The sequence below is a fragment of the Trichosurus vulpecula genome, chromosome 2 (genome assembly GCF_011100635.1).
Source record: "Trichosurus vulpecula isolate mTriVul1 chromosome 2, mTriVul1.pri, whole genome shotgun sequence".
Taxonomy (NCBI): Eukaryota; Metazoa; Chordata; class Mammalia; order Diprotodontia; family Phalangeridae; genus Trichosurus; species Trichosurus vulpecula.
Window position 1 is genome coordinate 122,633,981 of NC_050574.1, and position 27,267 is coordinate 122,661,247.

At 38.2% G+C, this 27,267-nt stretch overlaps 1 protein-coding gene across 1 annotated transcript in view; it reads left to right on the forward strand.

Moving 5' to 3' along the window:
* The first annotated feature begins 3,966 nt into the window (after positions 1 to 3,966).
* The window catches only part of XRRA1 (X-ray radiation resistance associated 1), a 112,936-nt gene continuing 89,635 nt past the window's right edge, over positions 3,967 to 27,267 (forward strand). Inside the window, exons 1-3 of the mRNA XM_036745822.1 lie at positions 3,967 to 4,022; positions 8,008 to 8,117; positions 13,653 to 13,843. Of these exons, the coding sequence (XP_036601717.1) occupies positions 3,967 to 4,022; positions 8,008 to 8,117; positions 13,653 to 13,843 (357 nt within the window). The remainder of the gene's footprint in view (positions 4,023 to 8,007; positions 8,118 to 13,652; positions 13,844 to 27,267) is intronic.

Here is a 27,267-nt window from a genome sequence, read left to right on the forward strand (position 1 = left end):
AAAGGTGAGAGAGAAGATAGAGGGGAACATGTGATATACCCTAATCAAGTCAATAATAAAAAATGAAGAAGAGAAAATAAGAATACATCTCCTTAAGATAGTTGCAAAAGGTATGTGTTCTTCTAATTTTTTGGCATAATCTTTAATATTAATGCCATATATCCATTTTAAATTTATTATAGAATATGGTATGAGATGTTGGCCTAAACCTAATTTTTGCCAGACTGTTTTGTGGTTTTCCCAGTATTTTTAATCAAATATGGAGTTCTTTCCTAAATAACTTGTTTTCAGGGTTATTGAACACTTGAGTTATTGAGTTCCACTGATTCTGATTCTCTCGTGTCGTAGGCTCTTTTCTTGATCTATCTCAATCTCTTATCCAATACCAAATGATTATGATGGCTGCTGCTTTATAATACAGTTTGAGGCCAGGAAGTCCCTTCTTTTATTTAATAAAATTAAATAAAGTTATTTCTGGCAGACATGCCTAAAATGTGAAATAGAGTATTTATATTTTTCTTAAAAATAAATATAAAGTGAATTTCCAGAGCTACCTTAATTTTCATTTCTCTTATTTTTGGAGCAGGCTTTCTTATAGTTATTGAACATTTGTATTTCTTCTTCTGGAAACATTCATTTATAATTTTTTGACCATTCATCTCTTGGAAAATGACTCTTGGTTTGATATATTTCTATCAATCACCTACATATTTTGGATATCATACTTTTGTCACAGACCACGGTACTAGAATGGACATCAGATGCCATCTAGTCTATCCTGTTTCACAGATGAAGAAACTGAGACTCAGGGGGACTTAACAACTTTTCTGAGATAGGTGATGCGAAGTTTTTTTTCCCTAATAATTCCTCTCTGTGTTAATTTTGATCATGCATTTGATCAAGTTTTATGTAGTTGAAATTGTCAATTTTTTTCTTTTGTGATAACCTATATCCTTTTTTGGTTAAGAATTCCTCCCCTCTATTCACAGCCATAGTTATAAATAGTATCTCCTTTCTTATACTACAATTTTTATATGAACTTTTATATTTAAGTCACCTATTCATTTGAAACTTACTCTGGTAAATAGTATAAGTTGCTGGTCTAAGCCTAATCTCTTCCCATCTTTTTTCCAGTTTCCTTAGCAATTCTTTAAAAAAAAAGAAAGAAACCCTTCCTCCAGTGGTTTGTATTCTTGTTTTTATCAAACACTGGACTACTTTGTTCATAGAGAAAGGGTTGTTTTGATTAAGTCATGGAAGATGGATTTTGATAAGCAGGGATAGTGATTGGAGAAGAAGGTTGGCATGAGCAAAGTCTTAGAAGTGGGAAAGTATGTAATAAATTTGGGGTATTCTCAGTAATTCAGTTTGGCTAGAGCAGAATATATATATATATACATATATATGTATATATATATACATATATATGTATATACATATATATGTATATATATATACATATATATGTATATATATATACATATATATATGTATATATATATGAAATGGAGTAGTATAACCACTACTATCCCCCTAAATCTATACATACCTTTTGACCCAGGGGCCACCATTAGTACCACAAAGAGATCAAAGAAAGAGAGAAATCACCCATATGCATAAAATTTTTATAGTAGAACTTTTAACTGTAGCAAAGGACCAAAACCAAAGTGAGCACCCATCAAATGGGAAGTAGTAAACTTCAACACAGTTGAAGACGTTGTCAGGGTTTCATATACAATCCTCTTTTTCAATTTTCTTTTGTGAAAATGCTCATATTTGTCAATGTTTGCTAAGAACAACGACAACAAAAACTGTTTTTAAATCTGACATTCCTGCCTCACACCCGTTGTTTTGCAAAAATGACAAAACGCAGAAAATGACAGTTGTCATTCTGGAAAACAAGTTGGAACTATACCCCCCAAATAACTAAACTACACATGTAATGCCATTTCTAGTACCACAAAAAGATGAAAGAGGGAAACCACCTATACATACAAAATTTTTACAGTAGAACTTGTCATTGCAGCAAAAACCTGGAAGCAAAGTGGTCACCCACCAAACAGAAAATGACTGAACAAATTGTGGTATATAAATGTAGTGAAATATGTTGGAAGAAGTGTCAAAAGGAATAGAGCCAGAGGAATTTGGGAAGACTTATATGAATTAACACAGAATGAAATGAAAAGAACGTATCTAGCACAGTGGCTAATAGGCTTCACTCTGCTGAGACCACAGGGGCTGCTGACCTTCCCCAATCCTTGTCTTTTACCTGCCTTTGAGGTCTGTACATTCATTGGCTCCTCATCCCCCATCTTAGCTTCCTGGAGAAAGTTACTAATAATAATATATTGCCTTTGACCTCTAGTGTAGGATTTCCCCAAAGAAGGGAGATGGTAAAAAAGGCAATCAGTACAGAAACTTGAATCAGATATGGAGTGGATAGTTTATTCCCACACACAAAAAATACAATAAGGAATCATAGAAATACTAGAGTCAATCAGTCAACTAGCATTTATTTAAGCACCTATCATATGCCAAGAACTGTGCTAAGAACTGGGGATACAAAGAAAGGCAAAAGGTGGCCCTTGTTCTCAAGAAGTTTACAATCTAATTAGGGAGAGAAAATGCCAACCACTTCATATGAAGGATAATTTGGAAATAATCAAGAGCCTCAGAAAGCACTAGCATTAAGGGTGATCAGAAAACTCTTCTTACAGAAGAGGGGGCTTTAGTTGAGGCTTGAAGATAGCTTGGGAAGCTAAAGGAAGAAGAAAGAAAATTCTAAGCAGTGAAAATGCTTAGAGTCAGGAGATGGAAAGTCTAGAGGGGAGAATAAAAAGGTAGCCAGTGTCACTGGATCCCAGAGTATGTTGGGGCTAGAGGAGGAGGTGGGGAACAATAAGGTGTAAAACTGGAAAAGTAGGAAGAGGAGAAGTTACAGAGGGCTTTATAAGCCAAATAGAAGATTTTATATTTGATCTTGGAGGCAATAGGGAGCCCAGGGAGTTGATTGAATGAGCAGGTGAGGTGACATGGTGAGACTTGCATTTTAATATCAATTTGACAGTTGAATGGAGTGAGTGGGGAGTTACTTCCAATCTTCTCAAGAGCTACCTTTAAGAGAGACTCCATCCAGGAGCCAATCTTCTTCTAGTAGGCTTGGCACTTCATGTCATAGGCTCCACCACAGCAACCAGTGTGGGTGGGTAAGTGCAATGACACTTACCTAGCCAGAAGCAGGCAGATGATATCTATGCATATTGAAGTTTCCATATTGTCCCTCAAGAGAAGACAGAGAACACACACACATACCCAAAAGGAAGAGTGGGCCAAACTGCTACGTGCAATAGCTACAACATTATAAAGAAAAACAAATTGGAAATACCCAAGAACTCTGATCAAAGCAATAACCAGCTATGACTCCAGAGAACCGGTGATGATTCATGCCACCTCCCTACTGGCTGGCAAAGAGATGGAGGACTCAAGGAGGCATATTGAAACAGATATTTGGATGTGGCCAATGTGTGGATCCTATTTCTTTGTCTGGGATTATTTAGTACAAAAGATTTTGTTTGTTTGTTTTTATAAGAACATGGTGGGAATTTGGGAAGGAGAGGGGAATAGTGAAAATAGTGCTACCAAAAAAAGAAAAAGAAAAGAAAGAAAAGCATTGGCATTTTTAAAATTGATTTTTAAAAATTGTTATAAAAATAGGGGTGGATTAAGGAGATACAGAGAAGCAGGACTTCTTTGGAACTAATGGGTAGAATGTATTATATAATTTTTTAAAGAAATCGAAGCTCTCGTTAATTGAAATAGGGAGTTTCAGATGTTTTCTTTTTTTTCTGTAAATGTTCATGTTTGTCAAAGTTTGCCAAGTTAAGACTAAGAAAAAATAGGTAGTTAGAAGACAGGTCAAGAACAATGAATGCCAAGCTAATGAATACTATTAATCTCTTTTTCTAGATGAGGAAAATAAGACACAGAGAAGTCAAGGGGTTTTATTCAAGGTCACGCAAGAGGTAAATATTAGAATCCAGACTAGACTCTGGTCCCTAATCAAAGGTACTTTCTTTTTTTTAAATTCAATGTTATTTTTAGTTCTGAATTCTCTTCTTCTCCTTCCCTCCCCTGCCAATTACAATAAGGTAAGAAAAGCAAAACCCATTACAAATATGTATAGTTGTGCAAAACAAATTTCTGCATTACCCATGTCCAAAAAAGAAAAAGAAAAAAAAGGACGAAGGAAATAGAAGAAAATACACTTCAGTTTGCATTCTGAGTCTATCCATTCTCTACGTGTGGGTAGATAGCATATTTCATCATGCACGAATCCTTTGGAATTATAATTTGTCATTGTGCCGATCAGAGTTTCTAAGTCTTTCAAAGTTGATTATCTTCACCATATTACTGTTATTGTATAGACTGTTCTCTTGTTTCTGCTCACATCATTTTACATCAGTTCATACAAGTCTTCCCAGGTGTTTCTGGAACTCTCTCCATCATTTTTTATAGCACAATAGTATTCCATCACATTTCATTCATAAGGGATATATGCCTTTTAACTGTGGGTGTCCCTTGGGGCTTTGTCCTGGGTTCTCTTCTCTTCTCCCACTTTACTAATTTACTTGGTGACCTAATCAACTACCATGGATTTAATGACCATCTCTATGCTAACAATTCTTAAATCTACTTATCCTGCCCCAAACTCTCTGCTGACCTAGTCTAATCTCATATCTCCAAATGCCTTTCAGACATCTCAATCTGGATGTCCAGTAGACATCTTAAACTCAATATGTGCAAAACAGAACTTAATATCTTTCCTCTGAATCTTCCTCTGTCTCCTACCTTTCCTATTACCATAGAGGGCAACAACACCATCTTCCCATTCCCTCAGGCTTGAAACCTAGACATCATCCTCAACTCCTCACTGTCTTTCACCCCCACTCCCCACCCCACCCCATATCCAATTTGTTGCCAAGACATGTTGATTTCTCCTTTGCAACATCTCTCCAATACACCTCCCTCTGTCTTCTGAGACTGCCACTACCCTGGTGCAGGCCCTCATCACCTTATGTCTGGATCATTACAGTTTCCCGCTGGTAGGTCAGCCTGCCTCAAGTCTCTCCCCAGTCTAATCCATCCTGCAGCCACTAAAGTGATTTTCCTAAAGCTCTTCTTCTTTTTTTTAGGTTATACATGCAAAAGATTTCCATAACAGTCATGTGGTGAAAGACTAACTATATTTCCCTCCATCCTATTCCCGCCCCCCATTTATTCTGTTCTCTCCTTTGACCCTGTCCCTCCTCAAAAGTGTTTGCTTCTGATTACCCCCTCCTCCCTTTTGCCTTCCCTTCTATCATCCTCCCCACATTGTCCCCTTCCCTCCTACTTTCCTGTAGGGTAAGATAGAGTTCCACACCCAATTGAGTGTGTATGTTATTCCTTCCTTAAGCCAAATCCGATGAGAGTAATGTTCACTCATTACCTCTCACCTCGCCCCTCTTCCCCTCCATTGAAAAAGCTTTTTCTCCTTCTCCCAATATATTCCCCTCTCACCCCTTAATTTTATTTTTTAGATATCATCTCTTTATATTCAACTCACCCTGTGATTCTTGTATTTGAAAGTCAAATTTTCTATTCAGCTCTGGTCCTTTCATCAAATATGCTTGAAAGTCCTCTATTTCATTGAATGTCCATTTTTCCCCTGAAGTATTATACTCAGTTTTGCTGGGTAGGTGATTCTTGGTTTTAATCCTAGCTCCTTTGACCTCCAGAATATCATATTCCAAGCCCTCTAATCCCTTAACATAGAAGCCGCTAGATCTTGTGTTATCTTGACTGTGTTTCCACAATACTTCAATTGTTTCTTTCTGGCTGCTTGCAATATTTTCTCCTTGACCTGGGAACTCTGGAATTTGGCTACAATATTCCTAGGAGTTTTCCTTTTGGGATCTCTTTCAGGAGGTGCCTAAAACTCTTCTAATCACATCACTCTCCCACCCCAACTCAATAAATTCTGATGCCTTCCTGTTCCCTCCAGGAGCAAATACAAAATGCTTTGTTTGGCCCTCAAAGCCCTTCATAACCTGGCCCCCTCCTACCTTTCCAGAATTCTTACACCTTACTCCCCAACACATACTCTTCCATTCAGTGACTCTGGCCTCCCAGCTGTTCCACAAACAAGACACTCCATCTCTCATTCTGGGCATTTTCTTTCACTGTGCCCCATACCTGGAATGTTCTCCTGCCTGTGTCCACTGCTCTGATTACTGGCTTCCCTGGCTTCCTTTAAGTACAAACTAAAATCCCACCTTCTCTAGGAAGCCTTTCATAACTCCTCTTAATTCCATTTTCTAACCTCTGTTAATTATCTCTTATTTATCCTATATATAACCTTCTTGTATATGTCAGTTTGCATGTTGTCTCCCCTACTTGAGGACAGGAACTGTCTTTTGCCTCTTTTTTAATTTCCAGTGCTTAACAATGCCTAGTATGTAGTAGAAACTTAACAAATGTTAATTGATTAATTGATATTCTGAGACCTTTTGTTCACCTAGATGAATTTGTAATTATTTTTTCTAGCTCTATAAAGTAATTCTTTGGGTTTTGATTGTTATGGCACTGAATAAGTAAATTAACTTAGGTAGTATTGTTATTTCTGTTATATTGGTCCAGACTATCTAAGAGCAATTATTATTTCTCCAATTATTTAGGTCTGTCTTTATTTGTGAGAAGAATGTCTTGTAATTATATTCAGATAGCTAGTATCTGTCTGTGTCTTGGCAGGTTTACTTCCATTTTATACTGTCCATAGTTATCTTAAGTGGAATTTCTCTTTTTTTCTCTTCCTGCTGGATTTTGATGTTAATATACAGAAATACAGATGATCCGTGTTGATTTATTTTTTTTATCCTGCAACTTTGCTGAAGTTAATTGTTTTGATTAGTTTTTTAGTTGACTTCCTAGGTTTCTCAAAATAAAACAGTATATCACTTGCAAAAGTGATAGTTTTGGTTCTTCTTTGTCTATACTTATTCTTTCAGTTTCTTTCTTTTTTTTTTGTCTTAATGCTATAACTGGCATTTTCAAATGCAATATTGAATATTAATGGTATTAATGGATGCCCCCTGATCCTATTAGAAAGGTTTCTAGTTTATCTCTATTACAAATAATGTTTGCTTCTGGTTCTTTGATCTACCTATTCTCCAATTAACTTTTAATCTTTGTTTCAAAAGTCCTTTATTGAATGTTATTTTTATTGCATCATGGTCAATAAAAGATATACTTAATATGTCTGCTTTTCTGAATTTATTTGTGAAGATTTTATGCCCTAATACATGGTCAGTTTTTGTGAAGATGTCACACACAGCTGAAACAATAGATATTCCTTTCTATCACAAATCAGTATTGTCCAAAAAGCTGTCATATTTAATGTGTCTAAAATTCTATTCAGGTCCTTAATTTCTTTCTTACTTATTTTTTGGTTAGATTTATCTAGGTCTAAGATAGGGAAATTGAAGTTCCCCCAATATTGTAGTTTTACTTTCTCTTTCTGTAATTCATTTAGCTTTTTCTTTAAGTATTTAGATGGTGCATATATGTTTAATATTGCTATTGGTAGAAATTTTCCTGCCTCCGATTAAGCAGTTCATTAATAACCCTTGTCTTCTCCATGGTCATTTTTTTCCTATTTGCCTCGAAATCTCCAAGCTACCTCTTTAAAAAAAAGATTAAATAACTTGAGAATATAGGTTGTTCCATTATTTGCCTTTGTATCCCCACCATCTTGCACAATGCTTAGCACATGGTTGGTACTTAATACTTGCAGATTGATTGAATATATAGCTTTTAGCTGTGCTAACAGGGACTCAAACCCAAGTCTTCTAACCTCAAGGCCTCATGTCTATCCACTTTACACTTCCTCATCATCACTTCCCTTGCTGTGGTAATAATAATGGTTTCAGTAAGTTTTTTGCTTCATTTCTTCCTTGCTTTACTTCCTAGGAAACCTTTTGACAAGATGTCAGGATCAGGACTATATAAAGTAGATGATGGATGTCATTGTCTCAACAACTGCTTTCCAGCTAGAAGCATATTCAGGGCAAGAAATGAAGGTAATGTTAATTCCTTGACCATGGAAGGTTCTAGGCTACAATGACTCCTTCTTCTCTCAGCCCTGTCCCCCATTGCCAGTGGATCACCAAGCCCTGTCCATCCCTTGTAGTCACGGTGTCACAAGGTTACTATAAGGATCAATCCTGGAATCTCAGAGTTTGAAGGAGACTCAGGGCATTTAGTCCAGTTTATACCTGAACAGGAATCCATTCTACAACTTTCCAAACAAGTAATCCACCTTTGCTTGAAGAGTTCCATTGGTAGGAAGATGACTGTCACTTAAGGCAGACTACTTCATTTTGAGGCAATTTTAACTATTCGGCTTTTTTCCACATATTGAACCAGAAATTGCTCCCTTGCAGCTCCTACTCCCTAATATTAGCTCTATTCTCTTGACGTCAGCCCTAAGAAATATAATTCATCTTCCAATGTAAATGTAAAAGCAACTACTCAGCACCAATTCTTTTCTACAGAAGTACCCTTTAGTCTTCCCTTCCTCGAGTAAAATGATTTCCATATACTCCACATCTTGCATACTCTCCTTTGGATGGGCTCTAAATTGTCAATGGCCTTCCTAAAATGTGGCCCCACAATTAAATAGGATACCACAGATGGAGTCTGACAAAGGGCAGAGGCATACAGGATTATTGGCTGTTTCAGTGTTGTGGACATTATATTTCTCTTAATGCATCCTAAGATTGAATTTTTTTGTCTGTCATATCACACTATTGGTTCATGTTAAACTTACAGTCCACTAATTTTACCAGATCTTTTTTATATTTTCTTGCTGTACTCATTCAGTTGATTTTCAAATATCAAATTAGACATTTGGCATTTGAATGTGTATGTATATTGGCATTTAAAGCTCTTCACAACTTGACCCCTTCCTACCTTTCCAGTCTTCTTATCCTTTCTTCCCCTCTGTATGATCCATCTATACTGGTCTGTTTACTGTTCCTCACACGTGACACTCCATCTCCTATCTCTGGGCCTTCTTGGCTTTCCCTTTCCTAGAATGCAGTCTCTCCTTACCTCCCTCTATTAGAATGCCTTACTCCCAGACTCAGCTCAAATGCTATCTTCTACAGGAAAGTTCTAATTCCCCCAACCTGCTGGTGGCTTCCTTTTGATATTACCTTCTGGATAGTCAACATATATTTTATATTTGCCTTCATAACCCAGCCCAAAGGGCTTGGTTATTATATATGACTCTCTTTGTTGGAGATTGATTACTTAATGTCCCACACTTGTTGGGGGGAGGCAGCTGGAGTGGGTGAGAGTAGGAAAGGAGAGAGATCTTAGATCCTTTTGGTTTGCAGAGAGAAGGTGACCATTCTAACTTCTCTTGAGGTCACTGAAAAGAGAGGAAAAACTCTGGGAAGAAGTCAACATGTAAAGAAAACTTCAGTTATGTCCCCATTCCCAGTTTGCTGCACTAGAGACTTTGGGAAATTTTTGAGATCTAGGTCTCTCCCTCTCTTTCCCTCCCTCACTCCCTCTCTCCTTCTCTCTCTCCCTTCCTCTCTCCCTCTCCCTTTCTCTCCCTCTCTCCCTCTGCCTCTCCCTCTCCCTCTTTTTCCCTCCCTCCCATTCTTTCAGTTGAGCTGAGGTGTCTCCTCCAAATGGGCAAGCTCCTTCAGACTGTAATTTCTGGTATATTTTCTCATATGTATACCTTCTCTGATTTCTGTTTTGCCATCAACGTGGATGATTGGTTGATTTGCTATGTGTGTTCATTAAGGAACCGGCCTATGCTGGGAGGGAAATTAATTCTTGGATACAAAACTTGGGGCCTTCTTTCCACCATTAAGAAAAAGCTGTCAGGAACTATAGCTTGAATCTAAAAATTACAGAAGAGTAATAATGTTTCAGGGAGCAAATAGATATCTCTACCCCAAGTCAAGCAGGGCCTCCAGCCCTACCCTCGTACTTTCTTTCCTGGCAGGAATCAAAGTCTCAGAAAAGGATAGGGGGAGAAGTTGCTAGAGATCTCTGTTTTTGCCTCCCTACAAACTATATCTAGACAGACCCAGGTGGATGTACATAATCCACACAGGCAATAGAATGCACCCACCACGCATGATACCCCTTTCGATACCTTTTTATTTACACACAATGTTTCCCATTAAAAGGAATGCTCCTTGAGAAGGGGGACTGTTGTTATCTCTAGCTCTAAGTATAATGGAAGAAAAAAGGGAATTTTAGACCTGTATGCATAGATGAACACATCCCAACACCTCCCTACCCTCTGTCAGGGCCTCTTGCCTGTCCCACAATTGGGACCGTTCTGCTTTTCTGTCTTCTCTTCCTCTAAATCATCATTATTATCACCACCACCAGGTCCAGGGTGAAAATAATAGCCATTCAAACCAATAAGAGGGCAGTGCATGGGCACAGGCCATGCTCATTTACTGCCATACTCCTACATTTGTGTTGCTAGAGAAACCACTGCTTACAAGCCTCTGTTTTTTCTCTGAATCTCCTTCAGACCATCCAGAATTAAACAGAGACCTCACAGTAAGGCAAAAGAACATTTACTTAAAATTGAATGCAAGGTAAATAACAAGGCATTAAAATAGGCAGCATCACCTGTTTTCCCAAACCATCTCCTCCAGCTCCTGCAGTGCCAGGAGGGTGAAACTTCCCTTGTCTTTATACTTGGAGCTGCCTTACTGACACAGCGTCACAAGTTAGGGAACAGAAAGGGCATGATGGTTTTCCAGTTGGCTGACCACCAGAGCCTCAAGGTCCAGAGGACCAGGAAGTCTCAGTAGCTAAAGGGCATTGTATCTGAGCACCCCTACTAGAAAGCCTAAAAACCTACTGCTGCTATTCTCCAGCACGATTATGATAGTACTTCCATGTCCCACTCTGCTGCTCCCTAAGTTTGTAAAGGAACAGAATGTCCTCAGTGTTTATAAGGCTAGCATTGGCATGACCAAATTTTTCTATTAGCAGGGGCATCCTCCTGGCTCAGAATCTAATTTTCTGAGTCTGACAGAGATTGAGTGTTGCCCAGGATCCCATGGCTATTTTGCATTGTGGGTAGGATTCAAGCTTAGGTCTTAGCTGGGTCGGCCTTCTGGCTCCTTCTTCATCTCTTTTTCCTCTTTCATTTGCTTATTCAGTTCTCTTTAAATGAAATCAGAAGGCAGAAGGAATTGTTGCTCCTTCTTCCATCTCTTGTCACTGTTCCCTGTACCTGGAAGACACTTCTTCCTCATCTCCACCTCTTAGAATGCCTAGTTTACCCAGCCACCATCTTGTACATCAGAGCTGTCCAAAATATGGCCCCAGGCCACCCGCAGTGTGGATTTTATGCGGCCCACCTGTGGGTTTTAATTTTCACAGGCAAAAAAAAAAATAATAATTTGCATGGAATGCGTATGAGAGTTTTTAATTCCATCACTAATAAATAATCTCATTGATGTTAATTTTCTTCGGTGTTTTTAAGCAGTATTACGGATGGAACATATCACACAAATTTTTCAATCGATCTGTGGGATGTGTTCCGTCTGTACGATGCAGACTAGTTAGCATGCACCTACCTTTATACTGTTGTGTTGTCGCTTTGTTATTTTGTGTTTGCTTTCGTGCTTCGCACCTTTGCTGGTCCTATTGATGACATGCATTCCCCTGCTTTCTATTAGTGCACTGTATTTTTTATTCTGGGCGTGGCCCTTGAATAATTATTTTATTTTAATGTGGCTCTAAGATAACCTAAAGATGAACAGCCCTGTTCTACATCAAACTTTTCTGAATTTCCTCAAACTGTCTTGTATATATTGCATCTTGTATTTATTCTCTATATGCTAACATATGTAAATGATGGCATATAAATGGTAAGTTCCTTGGGGGTAAGGACTGTTTCATTCATGTCTTTCTATCTCCAGCACTTAGTTGGCTCTTGTTAGGGCAAAGATCAAAATTGGTGCCTAATTAGGAGAGTGAAAATGAGATAGTTTGGCCTACAATTAAAACAGCTCTGACCTGACCCTTTTAAACAAGCTATTAAGACTGAAAAATAGGAAATGGTCATTAGCACAGATTATCATTTCCTAAGAAATTTAAACTGATATAAAACAATTACTGTAACACAGAGGCCAAAGAATCCAGATACCAACTCAACTGAGTCGATCTCTCTGATCAGTAGCTGAAAGGTGGCAGCCCGGGGAAAAACCAGTTTATCAAGTCAACAAGCATTTATTAAGGACCTTCTATATTCCTGGCACTGTGCTAATATAAATTCACTTGTAAAATCTTATGGATCAAAGATTATGGACATTTTCACTTCACAAAACATGACAAAGAGGGGTGTTAATAATAAATTACAGAAACACAGTGAGAGACCCAATTAATCCAAATCATTCATTAAATGATAAAAACTGGAAGAACCACAGATGAGCTTTCTTTCATATAGATATAGATAGCTCCCACATCATCTTTTCATGTGGCTTTAAGAGATCATGTAGCCCAGCTAGCTCATTTTACAGGGAAAGAGGCTGAGGTTCAGAGAAGGGACCAACCTGCCTTTATCCTGATAATGCTTCTAATTCTGTGAGTAAAACTGACCTTTCATCTCTCTGGAAAAGACATATTCTGGATAGTTCCTGAAAGCATAGTTTTGACCATTGGGTAGAATTTATAGGAAAGCTAATATTGGCTTAATAGAAAGAAAAACTTACTCATAGAGCTCACTATTCCAGTGGAATATTCTGCCTTGTGATAGTGAGCCATTTGTTACTGGAGATACCACCTGTCCAGGATTTTTAGAGGGTCATGCTTCAGGTAAAGATTGGACCAAATGATAAGTTCACTTCCAACTGTGAGTTTCTTGTAGGGGAAAGTCCTGCTTTAGAACATCTTAAAATGACAAGATGGAGTTAGGTCCTTAAAAAGGAGTGGTGACCTCCATCTCCATCTCCATCAACTCATGCCCTGGTGTTTCTTAGAGCTGTGCAAACCGATCAGACCACAAGACTAAAGACTCTTCCACCTTAAGAGGTAGTGAGGTCACCATCACTAGAGGTTGAATGATCTTCCTCCTAATGAGGTTTTAGAAGGGAGTGCTGCATGGGAGTGCAAACAGGAGAACTGGAATCCCTTCCAACTTTGAAGCTCTAAGTATGTGCTGTCAGCCTATAAATAATTGCAAGCACCTATATGACACATGTAGAAAGAACATGAATAGTATCTTTATGCTGCTTCTGTTTTTTTTCTCCTCATCTCCTCTCCTGTCCCCTTTTCTCCTCTTCCCTCCCCTTCTCTCTTCTCCCTTTCTTCTCTCCTCTCCTCCCTTTCTTCTCTCCTCTCCTTTTCCCTTCCTATCCCTTCACTCTTCTTTTCTCTCCTCTCCCCTTTTTTCCTTTCTCTCCCTCTCTCCCTCTCTCTCTCTCTCTCTCTCTCTTTTCCTTCCTTCCTTCCTTCCTCCCTTTCTTTCTTTCTTTCTTTCTTTCTTTCTTTCTTTCTTTCTTTCTTTCTTTCTTTCTTTCTTTCTTTCTTTCTCTTCCTTCTAATTTCTCTAACTTTTATAGGTAAAAGCCACTGGCTGGTGGCCCAAAAAGCTTCCTTAAGGAAGAAGTTCAAGCAAGTAGTGGGCTCACACACAGAGGTTCAGGAAGAGCACAAAAAACCTTCCCCAGCACAGATTCGAAGGAAGAGATGGACCTCAATTGAAAGCCTGTTCCATGTTCCTGAGAAGCACATCTTAGATCGGCCATTTTTGGTAAGAGAAAACTCAGCCTTGAACTCTGGTAATAAGCATTCACAGGAGAGCAGGGCTGGAGGGGCCCCTAGACCAAAGACACTAGAGTATTTATTAGAGATGGAATAAGAATATTGAATGTCAGAGCAGGCAGGTCACTTAGGGATCCTCTAGGCCAGCCCCCTCATTTTGCACATGGGGAAACTGAGACCCTGAGAGAGGAAGTGACTTGTAATAAGATAGAACTCATAACAAATAGCTTCCGTTTATTGCCCCACGTGTGAGGGCAGAAGACATAGCTAAATTTTGCCCTTCTCCTTGTAGAGAATGGAAAGATCAGCTGTAGGTAGGCTGGGACACTCATGCTGAGTTAAAAAACCATGTAATTGAACTAATAATAATTACAGTAATAGTGTATTTATGTACTGCTTTGGAGCTACAAGGCATTATACTTGCATCGGCTTCTTGAATCTTCTTAACAATCCCATGAGGTAGTTTAAAAGGCATAGAGTCTTGCAATGGAAAGAACACAGAGCTTGGCATCGTAATCCCTGTTCCATTCCTTACTAGCTCTGTAACCTTGGGTAAGGCTCCTACCCTCTCTGGGCCTCTGATTTCTCATTCATAAAATGGGGGTAATGCTGTAATAGCCACCACCTACTCTAGTGTTGAGATGAAAATCAGAGTAGGTGTGAATGTGTAACCATAAATAAATGAATAAAACAACTAGGGATTCGACAGGGTGAAGATGAGGCCAGTGGGTGAATGCAAAACATAGTTGCATCAGCAAAGGCTTAGAAGGTGGAGGGCACATTCAGGGGACAAACAGTTGCCCCCTGGAAATAAAAGTACTAAATAAACACAAGCTATTGACATTATTATTATAATTATTATGTTTACCTTACCCCCTATTTTAAAAAGATGGGTTTTTTGGGCTAGGGGGGGAGATTTAGTTTATAGAGAAAATTCACAAAATGATGCTCAGTGTTATCATTAGAACCTCTAGACTTCTTTGGGGATTAAGAGACAAAAAAGAAGAAGTGTTGGGACCTATAGAGTTCAAAGAGACCTTAACCGACACTCAGACCAGAGAGCTGTCTTCTGGCTCTAAGAGTTGATGACGACTTTCCTAAGACCATACAGCAAGTTAGTGGCAAACCTAAAGAAGCTTGTTAAAAGTCACACCACTAGTTCCACATATAGATATGACCTCCTTATAGATCTTCCTCCCCAGCTTCTCCCATAAGCTATTCATCACATGCTGCCAGAATATCTTATGCATAGAACTGATCATTACGCCTCTGCTCAGAAACTGTCAGTAGTTCCCTCGTGCCTACCAAGTAAAGTTTTGACTTCTTAGTCAGGTACGCAAGGCTCTCCACAATCTATTGCAACCTTGTTGTTTAGTCAATTAGTGTGTCTGACTCTTTGTGACCCCATTTGGGATTTTCTTGGCAAAGATATTGGAGTGGTTTGCCATTTTCTTCTCTAGTTATTTTACAGCTGAGGAAGCTGAGGCAAACTGCATTAAGACTTGCCTGGGGTCATACAGCTAGTGTCTACCTCTATCACAACCTTACCTTTCCAGCTTAATATCATGTCACCTGCCTCTACATACTTCATTTTCCAGCCAAACTGGATAATCCATTGTCCCCTGTATATGCCCTGTACCCTCCTTATGGACCTGTGCTCATGCATTTACGTTTTTCATTCCCCCACAGGCCTCCTCTTCACCTGTCAAATTCCTACCCATTATTTAAAGTGTGACAAATGCCTCCTCCAGGAAATCTTCCTTGGTCCAGAAGAGCAGCCTTTTCCTTCAGACTTCACATAGCACTTTGTTTTATAGCTCTCTAATATGTTTATTATGTAATATTGTTGTGATTGTCATCTGTGTTTGCGTCTTAGACCTTTACTTGACTGAGCTCCTTGTTTCTGATCTTAGTTTTGTGTCTCTGGTAGTACTGAGCACAGGGTTTGGACTCTCAATAAACATCATTATTATTCGTAATAACCCATACTCATATGGCACTCAAAGGTATACAACACATTTTCCTCACAACAATTCTATGGGGTAGGTGACCCACTCAGTCGATAAGCATTTATTAAGCACCCACTATGTGCCAGGTACTGCGCTAAGCTCTAGGGATACAAAAAAGGCAAAAGTCAGTCCCTGCCCTCAAGGAGCTCATAGTCCAATGGAAGAAATAGTAGGTGAAATAGGAATCATTATGTTTGTGGTATTGTATGGCAAGGCAGAGTGCCAGGCCTGGAATCAAAAAGACCCACTTTCTGAGTTCAAATCTGGCCTAAGACAATTGCTAACTGTATGACCCTGTTTGCCTCAGTTTCCTCATCTGTAAAATGAGCTAGAGAAGGAAATAGCAAGCCACTCCAGTATACTCTGCCAAGAAACCCCCAAATGGGGTCATGAAGAGTCAGACACTACTGAAAATGATAAACAACAACAAATTGTATGGCCTTGATGAAATGGTGTGGGAGAAATAATGCATCATCTTACTCTCAAGACTAACAAACATGAGACTTCCGGGAGCCAAGATGGCAGAGAAAGCAGGAAGTTGCCTGAATTGTCCCATGTTCACTTCCAAACAACTATAAAACAGCTCCCCAAAACAAATTTTGAAATGGCAGAACCAACAAAAAGATAGAGTGAAAAAATCTTCTAGCCCAAGACAACTTGGAAGGTTGGCAGGAAAGGTCTGTCTCACTTGGGTAAAAGGAGAGAACAGTCGAGGACAGGTAGCACCCCAGCAAGCCAGCAGCAGGCTCTGCTTCAACAAACCAGTGGGAGGCCCTGAGCCCCAGCACGGCACCAGGCAAACAGGCAGACCAACAACAGCAGGACCCCCTACGTGCCTCAGTGTAGCAACAGGTGGGCTGCCAGACCCCTGCAGCACCTCACAGCATCAGACACTCTCCCCACCCCACCTCTGTCTCAGTGCAGCCCCAGGTGAGCCACCAGACCCCCACAGTGCCGGCACAGCATGAGGATCACCCATAGGCCTCAGGCAGCACTACCCTAGCACCAGACAAACCAGCAGGGTCTGCAGACCCCATCACAATATACATGGGACAGTACCTCTTGCACCCCACAAGCAGAGTTCAACCTTAAAAGTAATGAAATAGGCTGAAAAAGAGCAAAAAACAAACAAAAAACTTGGCCATGGATAATTATTATGGTGACAGGGAAGATCAAGATACAAACTCAGAAGAGGACAACAATGTTAAATCACCTACTTGCAAAGCCTCAAAGAAAAATGTGAATTGGTCTCAGGCCCAAAAAGAACTCTTGGAAAAGTTCAAAAAGGAGTTTAAAAATAAAATGAAAGAGGTAGAAGAAAAATTGAGAAAAGAAATGAGAGCGATGCAAGAGAATCATGAAAAAATTCAACAGCTAGATAAAGGAAGCACAAAAAATGGAAAAAGGTGTACAAAAATTTACCGAAGAAAATAATTCCCTAAAAAGTGGAATTGACAAAATGAAAAAGGAGGTAAAAAAGCTAACTGAAGAAAAGAACTTCTTAAAAATTAGAATTGGACAAGTGGAAACTTATGACTCTATGAGATATCAAGATCCAATCAAAAGAATAAAAAAATAGGAAAAAATGTAAAATACCTCATTGGAAAAAAAAAACAACTGATCTGGAAAATAGATCCAGGAGAGATAATTTTAAAAATTATTGAACTACCTGAAAGCTGTGATCAAAAAAAGGACCTGGATCTGATAATTCAAGAAATTATCAAAGAAAACTGCCCTGACCTCCTAGAACCAAACCTAGAACCTCCTAGAATCAAAATAGACATTGAAAGAAAACACAGATCACCTCCTGAAAGAGATAAAATTCATTTCCCAAAATGAAAACTCCTAGGAATATTATAGCCAAATTCCAGAACTCTCAGGTTAAGGAGAAGATAAAGCAAGCAGCCAGAACAAAATGATTCAAACATCAGGGAGCCAAAGTCAGAATTACACAAGATTTAGCAGCTTCAGCATTAAAGGATCAGAGGGCATGGAATATGATATTTCAGAAAGCAAGGAGCTAGATCTACAACCAAGAATCATCTACCCAGCAAAACTGAGCGTAGTCCTTCAGGTGAAAAACATGGTTATTCAGCGAAATAGAAGACTTTTTTTAAAATATATGTTTCCAAAGGTCTTTATTGAATGTAATTTTCTTTTTTTATAATTAAGATTTTTTATTTTTAGTTTACAATGCTCAGGTCCACATAATTTTGAGTTCCAGATTTTCTTCCTCCCTACCCCCCCCCTTCCCAAGACAGCATGGAATCCAATATAGCTTCTCCATATAACTTTGCGTTGAACTTATTTACACAATAGTCAAGTTGTAAAGAAGAATTATGACCAATGGAATGAATCAGGAGAAAGAAGAAACAAAAACAAAAAAACAAAAACAAACAAAAGAGGAAAAAAAGGGAAAAAAAGGAGAGCAAATTGTGCCTCAATCTGCATTCATACTTCATAGTCCTTTCTCTGGATGTAGAAAGCTCTCTCCATCATGAGTCCTTTGGAGTTGTCTTTGCACATTGTATTGCTGAAAAGAGCAAAGTCTATCAGGGTTAGTCATCACAGAATCCATATATCTGTGGTTGTGTATAATGTTCTCCTGGTTCTGCTCCACTCACTCAGCATTATATCGTGTAGGTTTTTCCAGGTTGTTATGAAGTCCATATCATCCCCATTTCTTATCGCACAATAGTATTCCATTACCTTCATATACCACAACTTGTTCAGCCATTCCCCAGTTGATGGGGATTTCCAATTCTTTGCTACTATAAAAAGAGCCGCTATAAATATTTTTGTACATATGGGTCCTTTTCCCACTTGTGTGATGTCTTTGGGATACAATCCTAGAAGTGGTATTGCTGGGTCAAAGGGTATGAACATTTTTATAGCCCTTTGGGCATAGTTCCAAATTGCTCTCCAGAATGGCTGGATCCATTCACAACTCCACCAGCAATGTAACACTGTTCCAATTTTACCACATCCTCTCCAGCATTTATCATTTTCCCGTTTTGTCATTTTAGCCAATCTGACAGGAGAGATGTGGTACCTAAGAGTTGTTTTGATTTGCATTTCTGTAATCAGTAGCAATTTCAAGCATTTTTTCATATGCCTATAGATAGCTTTAATTTCTTCCTCTGAAAACTGTCTGTTCATATCCTTTGACCATCTCTCAATTGGGGAATGACTCTTATTCCTATAAATTTGACTCAGTTCCCTGTATATTTTAGAGATGAGGCCTTTATCAGAGACACTGGTTGTAAAGATTTTCTCCCAATTTTCTGCTTCCCTTCTAATCTTTGTTGCCTTGGCTTTTCTTATACAAAAACATTTCAATTTAACATAATCAAAATTATCCATTTTGCATTTTGTAATGCTCTATCTCTTGTTGTGTCATGAATTCTTTGCTTTTCCACTAATCTGATAGGTAAACTATTCCTTGCTTTCCCAAATTGCTTATAGTATCAGCCTTTATTCCTAAATCATGAACCCATTTTGACTTTATTTTGGTATATGGTGTAAGATATTGGTCTATGCCCAGTTTCTGCCCTACCATTTTCCAACTTTCCCAGCAGTTTTTGTGAAATAGTGAATTCTTAGCCCAGAAGCTGGATTCTTTGGGTTTATCAAAGAGTAGATTGCTATAGTCATCGACTACTGCATCTTGTGTACCTATCCTATTCCACTGATCCACAGCTCTGTTTCTTAGCCAGTACCACGTAGTTTTGATGACTGCTGCTTTATAGCACAGTTTAATATCTGGCATGGCTAGGCTACCTTCCCTAGAATTTCTTTTCATTAATACCCTAGATATTCTAGATCACTTGATCTTCCAGATGAATTTTGTTATTATTTTATCCAGCTCTGTAAAATATTTTTTGGTAGTTTGATTGGTATGGCAGTGAATAAATAAATTAATTTAGGTAAAATTGTCATTTTTATTATATTAGCTCGGCCTAACCATGAGCAACTTGATATTTTTCCATTTATTTAGATCTGACTTTATTTTCATGAAAAGTGTTTCGTAATTATGTTCATATAAGCCCTGGGTTTGTCTTGGCAGACAGACTCCCAAATATTTTATAGTGTCTATAGTAACTTTGAATGGAATTTCTCTTTCTATCTCTTGCTGTTGGGCTTTGTTAGTAATGTATAGGAATGCCAGGGATTTATGTGGGTTTATTTTGTATCCTGCAGCTTTGCTAAAGTTGTTTATTATTTCAAGTAGTTTTTTACTTGATTCTCTAGGATTCTCTAAGTAAATTATCATATCATCTGCAAAAAGTGGTAATTTAGTTTCTTCTTTGCCTATTCTAATTCCTTCCATTTCTTTTTCTTCTCTTATTGCTATAGCTAACATTTCTAGTACCAAATTGAACAGTAGGGGTGATAGTGGACATCCTTGTTTCACCCCTGATCTTATTGGGAATGCATCTAGCTTATCCCCATTATAAATAATGCTTGTTGATGGTTTTAGGTAGATGCTGTTTATAATTTTAAGGAAGGCTCCTTTTATTCCTATGCTTTCTAGTGTTTTTAATAGGAATGGGTGTTGTATTTTGTCAAAGGCTTTTTCTGCATCTATTCAGATGATCATATGGTTTGTGCTAGTTTTGTTGTTGATATGATCAATTATGCTGATAATTTTCCTAACATTGAACCAGCCTTGCATTCCTGGAATAAATCCTACCTGGTCATAGTGTATTATTCTCGTAATAAGCTGCTGCAATCTTTTTGCTAATATTTTATTTAAAATTTTTGCATCAATAGTCATTAGTGAAATTGGTCTATAATTTTCTTTTTCTGTTTTGACTCTTCCTGGTTTGGGTATTAGTATCATATTTGTGTCATAAAAAGAATTTGGTAGGACTCCTTCTTCACCTATTTTCCCAAATAGTCTATAAAGTATAGGAATTAATTGTTCTTTAAATGTTTGATAAAATTCACATGTAAAACCATCTGGCCCTGGAGATTTTTTCCTAGGGAGTTCATTGATGGCTTGCTCAATTTCTTTTTCTGAGATGGGGTTATTTAGGAATTTTACTTCCTCTTTTGTTAACTTGGGCAATTTATATTTTTGTAGATAGTTATCCATGTCCCTAAGGCTGTCAAATTTATGGGCATACAATTGGGCAAAATAATTCCTAATTATTGTTTTAATTTCCTCTTCATTGGAGGTGAATTCACCCTTTTCATTTTTGATACTGGTAATTTGATTTTATTCTTTCTTTTTTTAAATCAAATTGACCAAAGGTTTATCAATTTTATTGGTTTTTTCATAAAACCAGCTCTTTGGTTTTATTTATTAATTCAGTAGTTTTCTTGATTTCAATTTTATTAATCTCTCCTTTGATTTTCAGTATTTCTAATTTGGTGTTTAATTGGGGATTATCAGTTTGTTTTTTTTCTAGCTTTTTCAGTTGCATGCCTAATTCATTGATCTCCTTTTTCTCTATTTTATTCATGTAAGCAGTTAGAGAGATAAAGCTTCCCCTAAGAACTGCTTTTGCTGCATCCCATAAATTTTGGTATGTTGTCTCATTATTGTCATTCTCTTGAATGAAGTTATTAATTGTTTCTATGATTTGTTCTTTGGCCCACTCATTCTTTAGAATTAGATTATTTAGTTTCCAATTAATTTTTAGCTTATTTTTCCATGGTTCTTTATTACAAATAATTTTTACTGCATCATGATCTGAAAAGGATGCTTTGAGTACTTCTCCCTTTCTGCACTGGATTGTGAGGTTTTTATGCCCTAGTACATGGTCAGTTTTTGAGTATGGACCATGTACTGCTGAGAAAAAAGTATGTTCTTTTTTATCCCCATTCAGTTTTCTCCAGAAGTCTATCATATCTGCCTTTTCTAAAATTCTGTTTACCTCCTTAACTTCTTTCTTGTTTATTTTGAGGTTAGATTTATCAAGTTCAGAGAGGGGGACGTTGAGGTCTCCCATTATTATGATTTTGCTGTCTATTTCTTCCTGTAACTCCCTTAACCTCTCCTCTAAGAATTTGTGTGCCATACCACTTGGGGCATATATGGTAAACAATGATGTTGCTTCATTGTTTATGGTGCCTTTTAGCAAGATGTAGTGTCCTTCCTTATCTCTTTTAATTAGATCTATCTTTGCTTTTGCTTTGTCTGAGATTAGGATTGCTACCCCTGCTTTTTTTACGTTAGGTGAAGCACAATATATTCTACTCCAGCCTTTTACCTTTACTCTGTGTGTATGCCCCTGTTTCAAATGTGTGTCTTGTAAACAGCATGTCATAGGATTATGGTTTTTAATCCATTCTGTTATCCGTTTCTGTTTTATGGGAGAATTCATCCCATTCACATTCACAGTTATGATTACTATCTCTGCCTTTTCCTCCATCCTATTTCCCCCCATTTATGCTTTTATTCTTCCCTTTCCCCTTCTACTCCTCAACCAAGTTTTGCTTTTAACCGCCGCCTTCCTCAGTTTACCCTCCCTCTTGATTCCCCTCCCTTATCTTCCCATTTTCCACTTGCTACTTCTTCCCGCCCCCCTTCTGACCACCCCCTCCCTTTTCTCCCCCTTTCCCCTCCTCCTGCCTGTAGGACAATTAAGATTTCTATACTTATCAGGGTATGTAATTCCCTTCTTGAGCCAAATCCAATGAGAGTAAAGCTCAGATACTGCTCTTTTCCCTCCCTTCTTTCCCTCTACTACAATATGTTTTTGTGCCTCTTCATGTGTTGTAATTTACCCTTTTCTACTACCTCTTTACCTCTTCTCCCAGAACCATCCCTTCATATCACTATAATTATATTTTTTTATCATTATATCAATTATTTTATACTGACATCCACAGTCTATGAATATCCTTTTCAATTGTCATAATGAGTATACTGTTCTCAAGATTGACATATATATATACATACATATATATATATATATATATCAAACATATATAAAACAAAATAATCCTATATAAGGATGTAATTAATTAACCTTATTGATTAACTAGGGTTTTTTCTCCCATTTACCTTTTTATGTCTCTCTTGAGTTTTGTATTTGGACATCAAATTTTCCATTGAACTCTCGCCTTTTCATCAGGAAGGTGTGGAATTCCCTTATTTCATTGAATGTCCATCTCCTTGCCTGGAAAATTATGCTCATTTTTGCTGGATAGTTGATCCTTGGTTGTGGTCCAAGCTCCTTTGCCTTTCGGAATATCATCTTTCAATTTCTCCTGTCATTTAATGTAGAAGCTGAAAGATCCTGCATGATCCTGACTGTATTTCCGTGATATTTGAATTGTTTCTTTCTAGCTGCTTGCAATATTTCATCCTTGACCTGATAGTTCTGGAATTTGGCTATAATATTTCTTGGAGTTTTCAATTTGGGATCTTTTTCCAGGGGTGATCGATGGATTATTTTAATGACAGTTTTACCGTCTGGTTCTAGGACCTCCAGGCAATTTTCCTTAAGGATTTCATGGAAGATACTGTCCAGGCTCTTTTTTTCATCATAGCTTTCAGGTAGACCAATAATTCTTAGATTGTCTCTCCTGGATCTATTTTCCAGGTTGGTTGTTTTTCCAATCAGATATTTCACATTTTCTTCTATTTTTTCATTTTCTAGATTTTGTTTGACTGATTCTTGATGTCTTGTAGAGTCGTTAGCTTCTACTTGCCCAATTCTAATTTTTAATGTTTTGTTTTCTTCCTTTGTCTTCTCTATCTGATTTTACTTTTCAATGAGACATTTTCTCCATTTATATTCTGATTTTCCTTAACCAATTCCCCGATTTTACCTTTTAAAGATTTGTTTTCCTCAATGAATTTTTTTCCATTTTTTTCCATTTTTTCTTTTACCTCCCTAATTTGGTTTTTAAAGTCCTGGAGTTCTTCCAGGAGTGCTTTTTGGTCTGGAGACCAGTTCACTTTCCCTTTTGAGGTTTCAGATGTAGGTGTAGTGTCCACCCTGTCCTCTATTGAATTGGTATTCTGGTCTTCCCTGTCTCCATAATATGAGTCAATCGTCTTTGAAAGCTTCTTACAATTCTTTTTCATGGTGTTTTTTTCCCTCCTGGTTTCTGAAGTAGATCTCTATTTCTGAGGCTTAGGGGGCTCTGTCCCAAGTTTCTTGTGTTGGGATCTAGCTTTATGTGCTATGGCCTCTGGTTTCGTGAGGTGTGGGGGAGGGTTGGTCTGCCTGCTGGAAGACTCCTCTTCCCCAGGACTGCTCTATAGCGGGGGTGGTCTCAGCTCATGTCTGTGTTGGTTTCTGCCACTTCCCCTGGCTGTGCAAAGCCAATTCTGGGGTCCTGGAGTTGATGTTAGTTAGCTCCACCCGCTGGGGCTCAGTTACTCTCATTGTTCTGCTAAGGTGAGGGCTGCTGGTACACCTCTCTTCCTGCACTAGTCTCCTTCTGCCACCACAGCAAGGGCCCTCTCCCCCACTTCTCTCACTACTGAAGCCCCTTTTCTGGCTCCTCTGTTTCTCCTGAGGTTTTATTCTCTGGGTTTATTCAAGGGAGGGATATGAGCCATTTTACCTGTACATCCTGGCTACTGGGAGTCCAAGAAGGTGAGTTTCAAACCTTTAGACTGTAGGTTGGAGGCCTCTGGGCTAGCTGCTCCTGTGGCTGCAGGCTCTGCGCCCCGACAGACTCCCGTCCCGAAATAGAAGACTTTCAAGCCTTCCTGATGAAAAGACCAAAGCTGAACAAAAAAAAATTTGATTTTCAATTTCAAGATTCAAGAGAAGCATCAAAAGGTAAACAGGAAAGCGAAAACATAAGTGATTCAATAAAACTAAAATGTTTACATCTCTACAGGGGAAGATGATACCTGTGATTCTTAAGGACTGTATATAGTAAAGTTAGAAGGAATATACACAGACAGAGGAGGTGGATATAAGGTGACTTTGAGGGGATGACATAAAAAAATTAAGGGGTGAAAAAGAGGATTACACTGGGAGCAAAAGGAAGAGAGAGGTAGAATGGAGTAAATTACCTCACATGAAAAGGTGCAAAAAAAAATTTGTGGGGAGGGTGGGCATCGCTTGAACCTTACTCTTATTAGAATTAGCTCAAGAAGGAATAACATACACAATCAGTTGGATATAGAAATCTGTATTACCCTACAGGGAAGTAGAAGGGTCAGAGGTTAAGTAAAGGGGTGGGACAGGGGCCTGACAAAAGGGAGGGCAGAGTGGGGGAGGCAGTGGTTAGAAGCAAAACATTTGTGAGGAGGGAGGGGGTAAAAGGAAAGAGAGAAGAATAAATGGGATGAAACATAGGATGGAGGAAAATATACAGTAATCATAACTGTGAATGTGGCTGTGAATGGAATGAACTCTCCCATAAAATGGAATTGGATAGCAGAATGAATTAAAAACCAGAATCCTACAATATGTTGTTATATCATTAAGACAGAATTCATGACTTCAAAGATAACCATGAATGTGCCTGAATGGTCCAGAATCTCAGGATATGAGGAATTTTCTAAGTAGAAGGCAGAGGAGTTAAAGCATTTATTGAAGCTCAAAAGTAGCAGACCCATGGACCAGTGTCCCCAGTTCAACATCCTGGCGAGAACCTTCCAGAACCAGTATGCCCATCTCACAATAATGACCAGGAGGCCACAGAAAAACATTATGGCAGCAAGCCAAGCCATAGTGGTGCTTCCCCCCCCCCCCCACCCAATGACCACCCACTGGCCTCAAGCCCCTGCTCAGCACTCTCCCACCTCCACGAGATTCAGTTCTGCTTTTTTATAGCACCTGCCACTGTTGCCGCCACTTCCACCGCAATCTCCAAGCTGTGTTCCAGCTAGCTGGCTGACTGCTTCCTCACTCCTTCAGCTCTTAACTGCTCTCATCAACTGCCTCATCAACTGCCTCTTAGCTCTGCTACAACCGTTCAACAAGCTCCTCCCACCACAGGCTTCATGTCATCACATGGACCAGAAATCAGGCTCCTACCATTGACTCCAGTCCTTGCCACTACACCCAGGACCCTGAGAGCCCTGCCCCCATCAAATGGGCGGGAAAGATCTTCCCATTCACTGATTGCCTTTACAGTTGTTTACAAGAAACAGACTTGAAGCAGAGAGCTATACACAGAATACAGGTAAGGAACTGGAGCAGAATCTATTATGCTTCATCTGAAGTAAAAAAAAAAAAAAGTAGGGGTATCAATCATGATCTCAGATAAAGCAAAAACAAAAATAGATCTAATTAAAAGAGGTAAGGAAGGAAACTGCATCTTCCTAAGAGGTACCATAGACAATGAAGTAATATCACATATAGACCAAGTGGTGCAGCATCCAGATTCTTAAAAGAGAAGTTAAATGAGTTACAAGAGGAAATAGGCAGCAAAATTATACTAGTGGGGGATCTCAACTTACCCCTCTCAGGAGGATATACCTTTTTCTCAGTGGTTGGTATATGGCACCTACATAAAAATTGACCATGTATTAGGACTTAAAAACCTCAAAATCAAATGTAGAAAGGCAGTAATATTAAATGCATCCTTTTTTGGATCATAATGCAATAAAAAACATTCAATAAAGAGCAGTGGAAAGATAGATTAAAATTCATTAGAAACTATATAATCTAATCCTAAAGAATAAGTGGATCAAAGAACAAATCATAGAAGCAATCAGCATTTTCATTTAAAGAGAATGGCTACAATAAGACAATTATACCAAAATTTATGGAATGCAGTCAAAGCAGCACTTAAATTTATTTCTCTAAATTCTTACATCAATAAAATAGAGAAAGAACAGATCAGTGAATTGGTATGCAACTAAGATAACTAGAAAAAGAACAAATTAAAAATCCCCAATTGAACACCAAATTGGAAATCCTAAAAACCAAAGGTGAGATTAATAAAATTGAAAGTAAGAAAATTATTGAGCCAATAAATAAAACTAGGAGCTAGTTTTATTAAGAAAAAAACACACAGTAAGACAGATAAACTACTGGAATTTGATTTAAAAAAGAAAGAATAAAACCAGATTTCCAGTCTCAAAAATCAAAAGGGGAATTTACCACCAATGAAGAAATTAAAGCAATCATTAGGAAATATTTTGCCCAATTATATGCCAATAAATCTGACAATCTAAGCAAAATGGATGAATATTTTTAAAAATATAAATTGCCCAGATTAATGGAAGAGGAAATAGAACACATAAATGACTCCATCTTAGAAAAATAAATTGAACAAGCCATCAAAGAACTCCCTAAGAAAAAATCCCCAGGGCAAACAGGTTCACAAGCAAATTCTATGAAACATTTAAAGAACAATAACAATACTATATAAACTATTTGGGAAAATAAGCAAAGAAGGAGTCCTACCAAATTCCTTTTATGACATCAATATGATGCTGATACCTAAACCAGGAAAATCTAAAAACAGAGAAAGA